General features: G+C 41.2%; 1 protein-coding gene across 5 annotated transcripts in view; it reads right to left on the reverse strand.

Annotated features, from left to right (window-relative positions):
• LOC138370087 (uncharacterized) overlaps positions 1 to 15,003 on the reverse strand; it is a 235,429-nt gene that overhangs the window by 132,062 nt on the left and 88,364 nt on the right. For all 5 annotated transcript variants that reach the window (XM_069334028.1, XM_069334029.1, XM_069334030.1 and 2 more), the window contains exon 2: positions 5,902 to 6,125. In XM_069334028.1, the coding sequence (XP_069190129.1) occupies positions 5,902 to 6,125 (224 nt within the window). The remainder of the gene's footprint in view (positions 1 to 5,901; positions 6,126 to 15,003) is intronic.

Below are 15,003 nucleotides of genomic sequence, written 5' to 3' on the forward strand. Positions count from 1 at the left end.
ACCCGGGTTTGCCTCCTTGAACCTTTCATCCTCTCTTCTTCCCTGCCTCTTCTGAATTCTGGTGAGCCCACTCATTTGGACTCTCGGACTCGCTCCCTTTCCTGTCTCGATCTTTCTCTGTGCTCGTCATCCCTTTCCTTAGATTTCGGGTGGTGGGTCCTTGATGACCTCCATGGCAGTAACCATTTTCCTATCCTTTTTACCTTTTTCTCTTTTCACCCTCCTCTCTCCATCCCTAGGTGGCAGTTTGCCGAGGCTGACTGGCGCCTCTTTACTCTCCGTGCTACTATTTCCGACCTCTCCGTTCTGCCTCTCCCTTGCGCCCTCTTTCTTTTTCATGACCCTGTCTTTGACGTTGCCCTCCACTCTATTCCTCACTCTTCCTCTCGGGGAATGGGGAAGTGCGTTCCCTGGTGGAATGTGGACTGTGCTCGGGCTGTACGCTGTAAGCGTGCAGCCTGGAAGAGGCATCACCGCCGGCAGACGGTTGAGTCCATTCTTCTGTTTCGGAAGGCAAGTGCGGTGGCCCATAGGACCATCCATGCTGCTAAACGTGCATGCTGGATGTCTTATGTCTCCACCGTTGCGTCCGAAACTCCTCTGCCACTTGTCTGGAAGCGTATCCGCAAGATAGCGGGTGAGTTCGTTCCCGATGTCTCGCTGGTCCTTCGCCTCCGTGGTGCTCTTGTGGCGGACCCGTTGCAGGTCGCGACCGAACTGGGTTCCCACTTTTCATCTGTTAGTTCTGGTTCTCATCTTCCCCAATCCTTCCTTCTTCGTAAGCCTATTCTTGAATCTTGCCCTTTAGATTTCGGTACCCATCTTCGCCTTCCCAATAACGATCCCTTCTCTCTCTCTGAGCTTCAGTCTGCCCTTACCCTCTGCAGTTCTACGGCGGCAGGCTCCGATGGCATTCATTATGAAATGCTTCGCCATCTCCCTCCATGCACGTCTCAGTATTTACCGAGTCTGTACAATCGGGTCTGGGAGTCGTCGTCAGTCCCTGAGGACTGGCTCGATGCTGTTGTCCTCCATGTTCGGAAACCAGGATCTCTCGGGTCATCCCCCAAGGACTTCCGCCCTATTGCCCTCGCGAGTTGTGTCTGCAAGCTCTTTGAACATATGGTTAACGTTCGTTTGATGTGGTTCTTGGAACCCTATCACCACCTCTCCCCTTCTCAATTTGGTTTTCACAAGTGCCGCAGCACAACGGATGTCCTGGTGAACTTGGAGGTCTATATTCGTACTGCTTTTGCTGCGAAGACCTCCGTTGTTGCCGTCCTTTTTGACCTGGAAAAGGCTTACGACACTACCAGACGGTATCATGTTCTGTCTCAACTTCATTCTTTTGGCCTTCGTGGGAATCTCCCTCTCTTCCTCCAAAGTTTCCTCTTTTGTCATTCCTTTTGTGTGAGGCTTGGTACCACTCTCTCTGCCCCTTTTAGGCAGTATGAGGGTGTGCCCCAGGGTAGTGTTCTGAGCACTACTCTTTTTCTAGTTGCCCTCAAAGGTCTTCTTTCCTCTCTTCCTTCTGGCGTCTTCTCCGCTCTCATTGTTGACGATCTTACCTTTTGCTGTCAGGGTGATGATTCACCTCTCCTTCAACGGCGGCTTCAACTTGCAATTGATGCCGTGTCGTCTTGGGCCACCGATCATGGCTTCAAGTTCTCTGTGTCTAAGACTTGTGCTATGACTTTTACTCGGAAGCATGTCGTTCTTCATCCCTCTTTGTCGCTTTATGGTCATCCCCTTGTGTACAGGGATTCCGCTAAGCTTTTGGGGTTAATCTTGACACTCGTTTGTCTTGGTCACCCCATATCTCTTACCTCCGAGTTGAATGCTCTAAGGCCCTCAACCTACTTAAGGTTTTGTCCCATACTTCTTGGGGAGCGGATAGGCGCACGCTCCTCTATTTGCACTCCTCTCTGGTCCTGTCTAAACTCGATTATGGTTGCCCTGCATACTCTTCTGCTTCTCCTTCTACTCTTCGCCATTTTGATGCTTTGCACCATACTGGGTTGCGTCTCAGCTCTGGTGGCTTTCGTTTGACTCCCCCCCTCAGTTTGTATGTTGACACTGGCTTCCTCTCTCTCCAGGACCGCCGTGAGCACTACTGTCTTCGCTATCTTGCGCGGTCCTTACAACATCCTTTCTCTCGCCTTTGTTGTGCTTTAACTTTTACCCGCTCCTGTGGTTCCTGTTCCTCTTCATCGCCTCCCTCTTTCTGTCCGTTTATCTCACTTACAGGATTCCCTTTCTGTTTGTATTTCTAATGTTTCTCCTTGTATTGTTCCTTCCTTGCCCCTATGGAGAGTCCCCTACCAAAGTTTTGTACAGCCTTGACCAGCATCACTAAGGCTTTTACCCCTCCTACAATTCTGAAACTCCTTTTCCTTGAGCACTTTTCTTCGCACTCCCACTCTGTTTCCATTTTCACCAATGGGTCTAAGTCTGCGAACGGTGTGGGCTACTCTGTTGTTTTTCCTGACCGCACTTATATGTGTCGCCTCCCTTCGGAGGCTAGCGTCTTCACAGCAGAACTTTATGCTATTCTCTCCGTCTCTTGCTTTCTCATCGTCGATCCTCCTTTGTGGTTGTAGTTGACTCTCGTAGTGCCCTCATGGCTCTAGGGTCCTTTAATTTTGTCCATCCAGTGGTCATTGAGATTCAACATTGGCTGTTTCTTATTTCTATTAAATTTAAATCAGTAGAGTTTTGCTGGGTTCCCAGCCATATTGGTGTTTCTTTAAATGAGCGGGCAGATGCTGCCGCTAGGGAAGCTATCCGTTTTTGTCTTATCTCCTGTAAAGGTATTCCTTATTCTGACTTTTATGCTGTTATTCATTCCTCCATCCTTGCCCGTTGGCAGGATTGTTGGTCTTCTGTAGTTGGTAACAAGCTGCACACTCTTAAACGTAGTGTGTCCCCGTGGCCTTCCTCCTGCCACCGTAACCGGCGGTGGGAAACTGCTCTAGCAAGGTTGCAGATTGGCCATACTCGCTTAACTCATAGTCACTTAATGGAGCGCCACAATGCTCCTTATTGTCTAAATTGCGTTGTCCCTCTTACAGTTGTGCATATCCTTGTTGAATGTCCTGACTTCCAGGACAAGCGTGTGTCTTGCTTTCCGACCGCCCCTCGCAGTCACTTGTCCCTCGATAGAATTCTTGGTGAATCGGATACTTTTGATATCGTTTGTCTTATGCGTTTCTGTTCTCGTATTGGCATTCTTGGTGATATTTAGCGCCCTCTGATTATTTCGCACTTTGATGGTGCTACATAGCCTTCCCGGTTTGGTGCCTTCATTTGATAATTACTTACTTACCTACTCCTACACTCCCATGGTTAGGATAGGTCGTGGTTTTCTATATAGCTTTTCAGGTAAACTCTAATATTCACAATATTTTGGTGTGATGCTGGCAATTAAGTGTATTTATGTACTATGCTGATAGTCAGAATTGTACTTATTTCAGTTAGTATTAAAACGTACTGTCTATTCGGAGGATGGGCTGCATATGTAATACCTCCATTGAGGTAATACTTATGTAGTGGCTTGATAAAAAAATTTTAGTTCATTGTGTCGGGGGACAGGAAGCCAGAGTGTATTCATACATGTTTGGCCTTTTTTTTTTATCAAGACCCCCAGGTCGAATTACCCCCCCACCCCAAGGCCGAATTACTGACCCCGCCCAGGATGCAATGCCCCAACAAGCTGACTAACTCCTGAGTACCTACTTACTGCTAGGTGAACAGAGTCATTAGGTGAAAGGAAATGTGCCCAACCATTTCTGTCCCATCTAGGATTCGAACCCGGAATTCTCGATTGTGCAGAGACCGGACCCGACTGTACTACCGGGACCCTTGGTCCAGGACGAACCGAAACTTCGTCGCTTCTATTGAGCTACAAGTGCTTCATTCAAACGTAATTAAAGGGCCATTTCTATTGCAAAACTGATGTCCACTGAGACAGTCCTATTAACATTACAATGTCCTATATACTGTCTCCAAATATAAATATATATTTAATTGTGGGTTCCAAAACCTGGGAATAAAATACCATGGAATATAAGCCCGAGGTATAGGCCTATGTGTCACGTGAAACCTTGAAGAGGTTGTTGAGATAATCACCCGAAACAGTGACACAGAAATATATATTACAACAAACGTGTTCTTTAACTCTCTTGGTGGTAATCAAATGTCACAAAGAATCTAATACGTCCCAAGGCACAGATGTAAACAAGATCTGAAGAGGCTATAGCCATATTCTCAAACCTATATTGTTTGCTGACGATACTACCCTTATCTACTCAAACCTCAACCCACATACACTAAATAATGTTGTGAATAATGAATTAAAAAAAGTCCACTTATGGATGTCAACGAACAAACTAACATTAAACATCGAAAAGACTTACTACATCTTATTTGGAAGCAAATCATCAAATGCAATTCAGCTACAGATAGACAACATTAACATCAGTAATAAAAATGATGGCAAGTTTCTTGGCCTATTCCTAGACAAGAGACTCAACTTCAGCACCCACATTCAACACATAACTAAGAAAGTCTCTAAGACAGTTGGTATACTCTCCAAAATCAGATATTATGTTCCTAACTCTGCTCTCCTCTCACTATATTATGCACTAATCTACCCCTATCTTAATTATGGTATCTGTGCATGGGGGTCTACCACTGCAAACCACCTTAAGCCCATCATCACACAGCAAAAATCTGCTATCAGAATAATAACTAACTCTGCTTTCAGACAACACTCAGCTCCCTTGTTTAAATCTCTAAACTTGCTAAATATTAACTCCCTCTACACATTCTCTTGTGTCAACTACATTTACAAAACCCTGTTCTTAAATGCAAACCATGCTCTGAAACTCTCCCTGGACAGATGTAATAGGACCCATTATCACCACACCAGAAATAAATATCTCTTTGATATCCCCAGGGTCAAACTTAATCTGTGTAAACACTCTATGCAAATTAAGGGACCTAGTCTATGGAACTCACTCCCTAGTGAATTGAAAAACTGTAAAACTTTTGCCTTATTTAAAAGCAAAACCAAGAAGTACCTAACTTCATCTATTTAGTTTCCTACACTGAGCTTTAAATTTGCTCTGTACCTAGTGGTACCCAATCTCCTAATTTTTATGTAATATCAAACAACCTTATCATTGTGTTCATTGCTGTCTTCTTTTATGTGCTAGCCATATGCTGTATTGTGACTACCAATTTTTGTCAACTACCATTCAAGCTGTCATTGCAATCAATCTTATATTGTTTCTGCTGTATTGTGCCTACCAATTTGTTGTCAACTACCATTTTAAGCTGTCATTGCAATCAATCATAGCTACCTATGTGCTTTAATATACTGTACCTATAATTTTCTCTCATCTTTTTTTTTTCATTCCATGTAATCTGTTATCATTTTTTTGTCTATAAATTTTGCAAGTATTTACCTCCTTAAAATTTTCTTAGATTAAGGACCTGCCCGAAACGCTGCGCGTGCTAGTGGCTTTACAAGACTGTAATTACCATATTTGTATCTTCACATTCCTTATGTACATTCTTGTATATGCATAAATAAATAAATAAATAAAAAATAAATAAATAAATGTGGGCCTGTGGGCCACTCCAAGCAACAGCCTGTTGGACCAAGATATTTCAAGCCAATCTTGGCCTCAGGCCGGGCTTGGGGGATTACAAGAATTTCCAGAGCCCACTCTAGGTATACTCCATGTATGAACCAGTTCTGGCGAGTCATTGATGAGGTATGAACCAATTCTGGCGAGGTATATACCTCAGTGAGGTATATGAGGTATAAACCTCAAATTATGACATTAAATAAGTAATTATTTCCCTTCCCCACCCCTGTCAACCCCCCTCTTTTACCTGGATGAAAGCAGGGTCCTCATCTTCGAAATCATCTGGATCCTGCACGAGATCCTCCTCCAGGAGTGATGCTAGGATGCCTCGAGGGCGGCGCGTTGGTGGTGTAGCGGTGGGCGTGGGCGGCGGCGTGGTGGGGCCGCCCGCTCCTTTCCTCCAGTGTTCCCATAGTTTCCAACATACCAGGGAACCCACGCCCACTAAAAAAATGACGCTGCCCGCTCGAACTGCAACAAGAAGAAACAAAACGGTTAACATCAAATCACCTGTGCATTTATCCAACCCCTCCTCTGTTGTTTAAGATTCAGCTACTAGGAACAAAAAGTTCCAGGTAGCACGGGCTATGGTGAGCCCGTAGTAGACTTACCTGGCACAGGAGCGAGGCTGTAACTGTGAACCCGTCCTCACACTAAGCTGTTAAAAACAGCGGCTGTCCTCTCCAGACGCATTCATTAATTGTAACATACTGGCTTGTTCTCGTATAAGAACAAAGGTAATTGCAGAAGGCCTATTGGCCCATACGAGGCAGCTACTATCTATAACCACCCAATCCCACTCATATACATGTCCAACCCACGTTTGATACAATAGAGAAACACCACCGCCACCACGTTACGCGGCAATTGGTTCCACAAATCAACAACCCTGTTACCGAACCAGTATTTACCCAACTCTTTCCTAAATCTAAACTTATCCCATTTATACCCATTGTTTCGGGTTCTGTCTTGTGTTGATACTTTTAATACCCTATTAATATCCCCTTTGTTATGTCCATTCATAAGAACATAAGAATAAAGGTAACTGCAGAAGGCCTATTGGCCCATACGAGGCAGCTCCTATTCTATAACCACCCAATCCCACTCATATACTTGTCCAACCCACGTTTGATACAATAGAGAGACACCACCTCCACCACGTTACGCGGCAATTGGTTCCACAAATCAACAACCCTGTTACTGAACCAGTATTTACCCAAGTCTTTCCTAAATCTAAACTTATCCAATTTATACCCATTGTTTCGTGTTCTGTCTTGTGTTGATATTTTTAATACCCTATTAATATCCCCCCTGTTATGGCCATTCATCCACTTGTAAACCTATATCATATCACCCCTAACTCTTCGCCTTTCCAGTGAATGCAACTAAAGCTTTGTTAATCTTTCTTCATATGAAAGATTTCTAATTTGGGGAATTAACTTAGTCATCCTACGTTGGACACGTTCAAGTGAATTTATATCCATTCTATAGAGAGAAAATAGAGAACTATTAGCTGAATATCAAATATATGGATTTAAACTATTTCACACAGATAGATATATTAGACGAGGAGGTGGAGTAGCCATATATGTTAGGGACAATTTGAAATGTAGTCTCAAAGAGGGAATCAAAACTGAGCCACACACAGAAACTATTTGGATTGAATTAAACGAAAAAGCTAATAATATTATAATAGGAGTAATATATAGGCCACCAAATTTAGACAGAATGGAAGCAAAGCATCTATGGGATGAAATATCTAGAGCATCTAGATCTAACAGTATTTATGTCATGGGTGACTTTAATTTTAGCGGAATAAACTGGTTGAACAAAACAGGGAATAGTGAAGCAGAAGATTTTCTAGAATTAATTGACGATTGCTTTCTTACGCAACACATTAAGGAACCAACACGGGAAAATAATATTTTAGATTTAGTGTTAACTAACAGGGAAACGCAAATTAATGACATCGAAATAGGGAGTGAGCTAGGGAGCAGTGATCACAAAGAAATCAGTTCAGTTTTGGTCGCCATATTATAGAATGGATATAAATTCACTTGAACGTGTCCAGCGTAGGATGACTAAGTTAATTCCCCAAATTAGAAATCTTTCATATGAAGAAAGATTAACAAAGCTTAAGTTGCATTCACTGGAAAGGCGAAGAGTTAGGGGTGACATGATAGAGGTTTACAAGTGGATGAATGGACATAACCGGGGGGATATTAATAGGGTATTAAAAGTATCAACACAGGACAGAACACGAAACAATGGATAAGTTTAGATTTAGGAAAGACTTGGGTAAATACTGGTTCAGTAACAGGGTTGTTGATTTGTGGAACCAATTGCCGCGTAACATTGTGGAGGTGGGGTCCCTCGATTGTTTCAAGCACGGGTTGGACAAGTATATGAGTGGGATTGGGTGGTTATAGAATAGGAGCTGCCTCGTATGGGCCAATAGGCCTTCTGCAGTTACCTTTGTTCTTATGTTCTTATGTTCTTAAATCAGATTTAGCATAGAATGGAATAGACCAGTAGGAGAAAATTCTGTTAAAGTGCCAGATTTTCGAAAAGCTGATTTTAATAGCCTAAGAAATTTTTTGGGTCAAATTGATTGGAAAGGTTTGGGTATGGGGTGTGGGCCGGTCTTGGAGCGAGACATGAACATAAGAAGAACATAAGAACATAAGAACAAAGGTAACTGCAGAAGGCCTATTGGCCCATACGAGGCAGCTCCTATTCTATAACCACCCAATCCCACTCATATACTTGTCCAACCCGTGCTTGAAACAATCGAGGGACCCCACCTCCACAATGTTACGCGGCAATTGGTTCCACAAATCAACAACCCTGTTACTGAACCAGTATTTACCCAAGTCTTTCCTAAATCTAAACTTATCCAATTTATATCCATTGTTTCGTGTTCTGTCCTGTGTTGATACTTTTAATACCCTATTAATATCCCCCCGGTTATGTCCATTCATCCACTTGTAAACCTCTATCATGTCACCCCTAACTCATGAACCCAGCGATAGGTGACTTAAATGGGGATTTCGATGTGGATTCAATATATAACTTATTTAAGAATATTCTAAACAAAGCACAGGAACGTAGTATACCATACAAATTGAATAGATCGTATACTAATGACCCAAAGTGGATAACAAAGAATTTGAAGAACCTTATAGGTAAAAAGAGAGCTTGGTACAAAAGGATTAAAAATGGGGAGGTCACTTTAGAACAGGAATTCGTACAACTGGTTAGAAATGTTAAAAAAGAGATAAGGAAAGCAAAAAGAAACTATGAAGTTCGCATAGCAGGGCAAGCAAAGACAAATCCTAAAGGGTTTTTTCAGTTATATCGTACTAAGACTAGGGAAAGGATAGGTCCATTAAAAACTGAGACAGGTCAAATAACAGATAGTGATGAAGAGATGAGTAGTATTTTTAATAAATATTTTGTATCTGTATTTACTAAAGAGGAACTTAACAATATGCCTTCAGCCGAACAAGTCTATGTGGGTGGGGACGAGGACAGGTTGACGAGTTTAGCAGTTACCAGGGAGGATGTTCTTAAACAAATAAGAACATAAGAACATAAGAACAAAGGTAACTGCAGAAGGCCTATTGGCCCATACGAGGCAGCTCCTATTCTATAACCACCCAATCCCACTCATATACTTGTCCAACCCGTGCTTGAAACAATCGAGGGACCCCACCTCCACAATGTTACGCGGCAATTGGTTCTACAAATCAACAACCCTGTTACTGAACCAGTATTTACCCAAGTCTTTCCTAAATCTAAACTTATCCAATTTATATCCATTGTTTCGTGTTCTGTCCTGTGTTGATACTTTTAATACCCTATTAATATCCCCCCGGTTATGTCCATTCATCCACTTGTAAACCTCTATCATGTCACCCCTAACTCTTCGCCTTTCCAGTGAATGCAACTTAAGCTTTGTTAATCTTTCTTCATATGAAAGATTTCTAATTTGGGGAATTAACTTAGTCATCCTACGCTGGACACGTTCAAGTGAATTTATATCCATTCTATAATATGGCGACCAAAACTGAACTGCATAATCTAAATGGGGCCTAACTAGAGCAAGATATAGCTTGAGAACCACACCAGGTGTCTTGTTACTAACGCTGCGATTAATAAATCCAAGTGTCCGATTTGCCTTATTACGAACATTTATGCATTGATCCTTTTGTTTTAAATTCTTACTAATCATAACTCCCAGATCCCTTTCGCAATCCGACTTCGCAATCACAACACCATCTAGCTCGTATCTTGTAACTCTATCATCATTACCTAACCTCAGAACTTTACATTTATCAGCATTAAACTGCATCTGCCAATCCTTTGACCATTTCCAAACCCTATCTAGATCAACTTGAAGTGATAGTGAGTCCTCCTCCGAATTAATTTCCCTACCGATTTTCGTATCATCGGCAAATTTGCAAATGTTGCTACTCAAACCTGAATCTAAATCATTTATATATATTATAAACAACAGAGGTCCCAGGACAGAGCCTTGAGGCACTCCACTTACAACATTTTCCCACTCTGATTTGATTCCATTTATACTAACTCTCTGTTTCCTTTGGTATAGCCATGCCCTAATCCAGCTTAATATAGCACCCCCAATACCATGAGACTCTATTTTTTTAATCAGTCTTTCATGTGGCACTGTATAAGAACATAAGAAGAACATAAGAACAAAGGTAACTGCAGAAGGCCTATTGGCCCATACGAGGCAGCTCCTATTCTATAACCACCCAATCCCACTCATATACTTGTCCAACCCGTGCTTGAAACAATCGAGGGACCCCACCTCCACAATGTTACGCGGCAATTGGTTCCACAAATCAACAACCCTGTTACTGAACCAGTATTTACCCAAGTCTTTCCTAAATCTAAACTTATCCAATTTATATCCATTGTTTCGTGTTCTGTCCTGTGTTGATACTTTTAATACCCTATTAATATCCCCCCGGTTATGTCCATTCATCCACTTGTAAACCTCTATCATGTCACCCCTAACTCTTCGCCTTTCCAGTGAATGCAACTTAAGCTTTGTTAATCTTTCTTCATATGAAAGATTTCTAATTTGGGGAATTAACTTAGTCATCCTACGCTGGACACGTTCAAGTGAATTTATATCCATTCTATAATATGGCGACCAAAACTGAACTGCATAATCTAAATGGGGCCTAACTAGAGCAAGATATAGCTTGAGAACCACACCAGGTGTCTTGTTACTAACGCTGCGATTAATAAATCCAAGTGTCCGATTTGCCTTATTACGAACATTCATGCATTGATCCTTTTGTTTTAAATTCTTACTAATCATAACTCCCAGATCCCTTTCGCAATCCGACTTCGCAATCACAACACCATCTAGCTCGTATCTTGTAACTCTATCATCATTACCTAACCTCAGAACTTTACATTTATCAGCATTAAACTGCATCTGCCAATCCTTTGACCATTTCAAAACCCTATCTAGATCAACTTGAAGTGATAGTGAGTCCTCCTCCGAATTAATTTCCCTACCGATTTTCGTATCATCGGCAAATTTGCAAATGTTGCTACTCAAACCTGAATCTAAATCATTTATATATATTATAAACAACAGAGGTCCCAGGACAGAGCCTTGAGGCACTCCACTTACAACATTTTCCCACTCTGACTTGATTCCATTTATACTAACTCTCTGTTTCCTTTGGTATAGCCATGCCCTAATCCAGCTTAATATAGCACCCCCAATACCATGAGACTCTATTTTTTTAATCAGTCTTTCATGTGGCACTGTATCAAAAGCTTTGCTAAAGTCAAGGTATACAACATCGCAATCCTTACCACTATCAACTGCCTCAACAATGCTAGAATAAAAAGATAACAAATTTGTTAAACATGAACGGCCATTTATAAAACCATGTTGCGACTCAATTATTAATTTATGTTCACGGGAGAGACATCTCCCGTATCAGTCGGTCAGGTGAAGTCACAGTGAGAGGTTGTGTTAACCGGAGCTCCTGAGTGTTGTTATAGCAATATGGAAGTTGTAGTGAAGGACCTGGTGACTCTAGTGGGAGCCCTGAGGACAGAGTTGGACTCTCTGCGGGAGGAGGTGCGTCAGCTTAAAAAACTAAGAGAAGTAACGAAGGAGGAGACCAGCAGTAAAGGGACCTCGTCTTGGAGAGTTGCGAAAGACAGGGGCCTTAAGAAGACTTTGATAAAGCCGCCTTCAAACGCCATAGCAACTTCAAATTCATTTGACGTTTTGGAGGACGAGTGCTGTGGAGAGACTGTGGATCGCGCAAAAGGGAAAGCAACGAAGAGAAAGGAAGCGCAGGCCCCTCAGAAAGTAAAGGAAGTACCTAAGCAAACATTAGTTGTGGGAGATTCCCAGATAAGGTATTTGGATAGAACGTTTTGTGCTAGAGATAGGGGGAACAGGTTAAGGGTTTGCTATCCCGGAGCTGGCATTGGTGATATTATAAACAACATGAATGATATTATGGCTGGTAATGGGAACAATCCCATTATTTGCATTAGCGTGGGAGGAAATGATGTTGGTCGAGTCAGGAGTGAGGAACTGATTCAGAGGTATAAAACAGCCATAGAGTTAGTTAGGAGCAAGGGAGGAATCCCGATCATATGTGGCATTCTTCCAAGAAAGGGAGTGGGAAATGAATGGATATCGAGGGCACTTGGTGTCAATTGCCGGCTGGAAAGATATTGCAAATCAAATGCAATATCTTTCATAGACAACTGGGAACACTTCTATGGAAGAAATGAAATGTATGCTCGTGATGGGGTGCATCTATCGAGAGCTGGGGTTGTTGCTGTTGCGAACTCGCTAGAAGAAGTGGTTAGAGGTGTTTGTTTGGGTTTAAACTGTTAGTAGATAGAGGTATGGGAATTGATTTGGAGGAAGGAGGTAATAAAAGTATGTGTTTGTGGGAGAAAGGAATTGGCAAAACGATCAGGGAAAGAGAAGGTCCGCAAAATAACAATTCACTTAGGGTATATTACACTAACAGTAGAAGTCTAAGAAATAAAATTAACGAATTAAATGCTCTTGTCTGCACAGAAAAAATAGATATTATTGCACTTACCGAAACGTGGATGAATGTAGAAAATAGAGAACTATTAGCTGAATATCAAATATATGGATTTAAACTATTTCACACAGATAGATATATTAGACGAGGAGGTGGAGTAGCCATATATGTTAGGGACAATTTGAAATGTAGTCTCAAAGAGGGAATCAAAACAGAGCCACACACAGAAACTATTTGGATTGAATTAAACGAAAAAGCTAATAATATTATAATAGGAGTAATATATAGGCCACCAAATTTAGACAGAATGGAAGCAAAGCATCTATGGGATGAAATATCTAGAGCATCTAGATCTAACAGTATTTATGTCATGGGTGACTTTAATTTTAGCGGAATAAACTGGTTGAACAAAACAGGGAATAGTGAAGCAGAAGATTTTCTAGAATTAATTGACGATTGCTTTCTTACGCAACACATTAAGGAACCAACACGGGAAAATAATATTTTAGATTTAGTGTTAACTAACAGGGAAACGCAAATTAATGACATCGAAATAGGGAGTGAGCTAGGGAGCAGTGATCACAAAGAAATCAGATTTAGCATAGAATGGAATAGACCAGTAGGAGAAAATTCTGTTAAAGTGCCAGATTTTCGAAAAGCTGATTTTAATAGCCTAAGAAATTTTTTGGGTCAAATTGATTGGAAAGGCTTGTGTATGGGGTGTGGGCCGGTCTTGGAGCGAGACATGAACCCAGCGATAGGTGACTTAAATGGGGATTTCGATGTGGATTCAATATATAACTTATTTAAGAATATTCTAAACAAAGCACAGGAACGTAGTATACCATACAAATTGAATAGATCGTATACTAATGACCCAAAGTGGATAACAAAGAATTTGAAGAACCTTATAGGTAAAAAGAGAGCTTGGTACAAAAGGATTAAAAATGGGGAGGTCACTTTAGAACAGGAATTCGTACAACTGGTTAGAAATGTTAAAAAAGAGATAAGGAAAGCAAAAAGAAACTATGAAGTTCGCATAGCAGGGCAAGCAAAGACAAATCCTAAAGGGTTTTTTCAGTTATATCGTACTAAGACTAGGGAAAGGATAGGTCCATTAAAAACTGAGACAGGTCAAATAACAGATAGTGATGAAGAGATGAGTAGTATTTTTAATAAATATTTTGTATCTGTATTTACTAAAGAGGAACTTAACAATATGCCTTCAGCCGAACAAGTCTATGTGGGTGGGGACGAGGACAGGTTGACGAGTTTAGCAGTTACCAGGGAGGATGTTCTTAAACAAATAGTAAAACTCAAACCAAACAAATCCCCAGGGCCGGATGAAGTGTTTGCTAGGGTGCTTAAAGAATGCAAAGAGGAGCTTTGTGACCCACTGTCAACCATATTTAATAAATCAATAGAGTCAGGCAGAGTGCCAGAGTTTTGGAAAGTTGCTAATGTGATACCAGTTTTTAAGAAAGGAGATAGATCACTTGCGTCTAACTATCGACCAATTAGCCTAACGTCTATTGTGGGAAAGTTACTCGAATCTATAATAGCAAATAAAATTCGTCTTCATCTTGAAAAACATAAATTAATAATTGAGTCGCAACATGGTTTTATAAATGGCCGTTCATGTTTAACAAATTTGTTATCTTTTTATTCTAGCATTGTTGAGGCAGTTGATAGTGGTAAGGATTGCGATGTTGTATACCTTGACTTTAGCAAAGCTTTTGATACAGTGCCACATGAAAGACTGATTAAAAAAATAGAGTCTCATGGTATTGGGGGTGCTATATTAAGCTGGATTAGGGCATGGCTATACCAAAGGAAACAGAGAGTTAGTATAAATGGAATCAAGTCAGAGTGGGAAAATGTTGTAAGTGGAGTGCCTCAAGGCTCTGTCCTGGGACCTCTGTTGTTTATAATATATATAAATGATTTAGATTCAGGTTTGAGTAGCAACATTTGCAAATTTGCCGATGATACGAAAATCGGTAGGGAAATTAATTCGGAGGAGGACTCACTATCACTTCAAGTTGATCTAGATAGGGTTTTGAAATGGTCAAAGGATTGGCAGATGCAGTTTAATGCTGATAAATGTAAAGTTCTGAGGTTAGGTAATGATGATAGAGTTACAAGATACGAGCTAGATGGTGTTGTGATTGCGAAGTCGGATTGCGAAAGGGATCTGGGAGTTATGATTAGTAAGAATTTAAAACAAAAGGATCAATGCATAAATGTTCGTAATAAGGCAAATCGGACACTTGGAT

The sequence above is a fragment of the Procambarus clarkii genome, chromosome 30 (assembly GCF_040958095.1).
Source record: "Procambarus clarkii isolate CNS0578487 chromosome 30, FALCON_Pclarkii_2.0, whole genome shotgun sequence".
Lineage (NCBI taxonomy): Eukaryota > Metazoa > Arthropoda > Malacostraca > Decapoda > Cambaridae > Procambarus > Procambarus clarkii.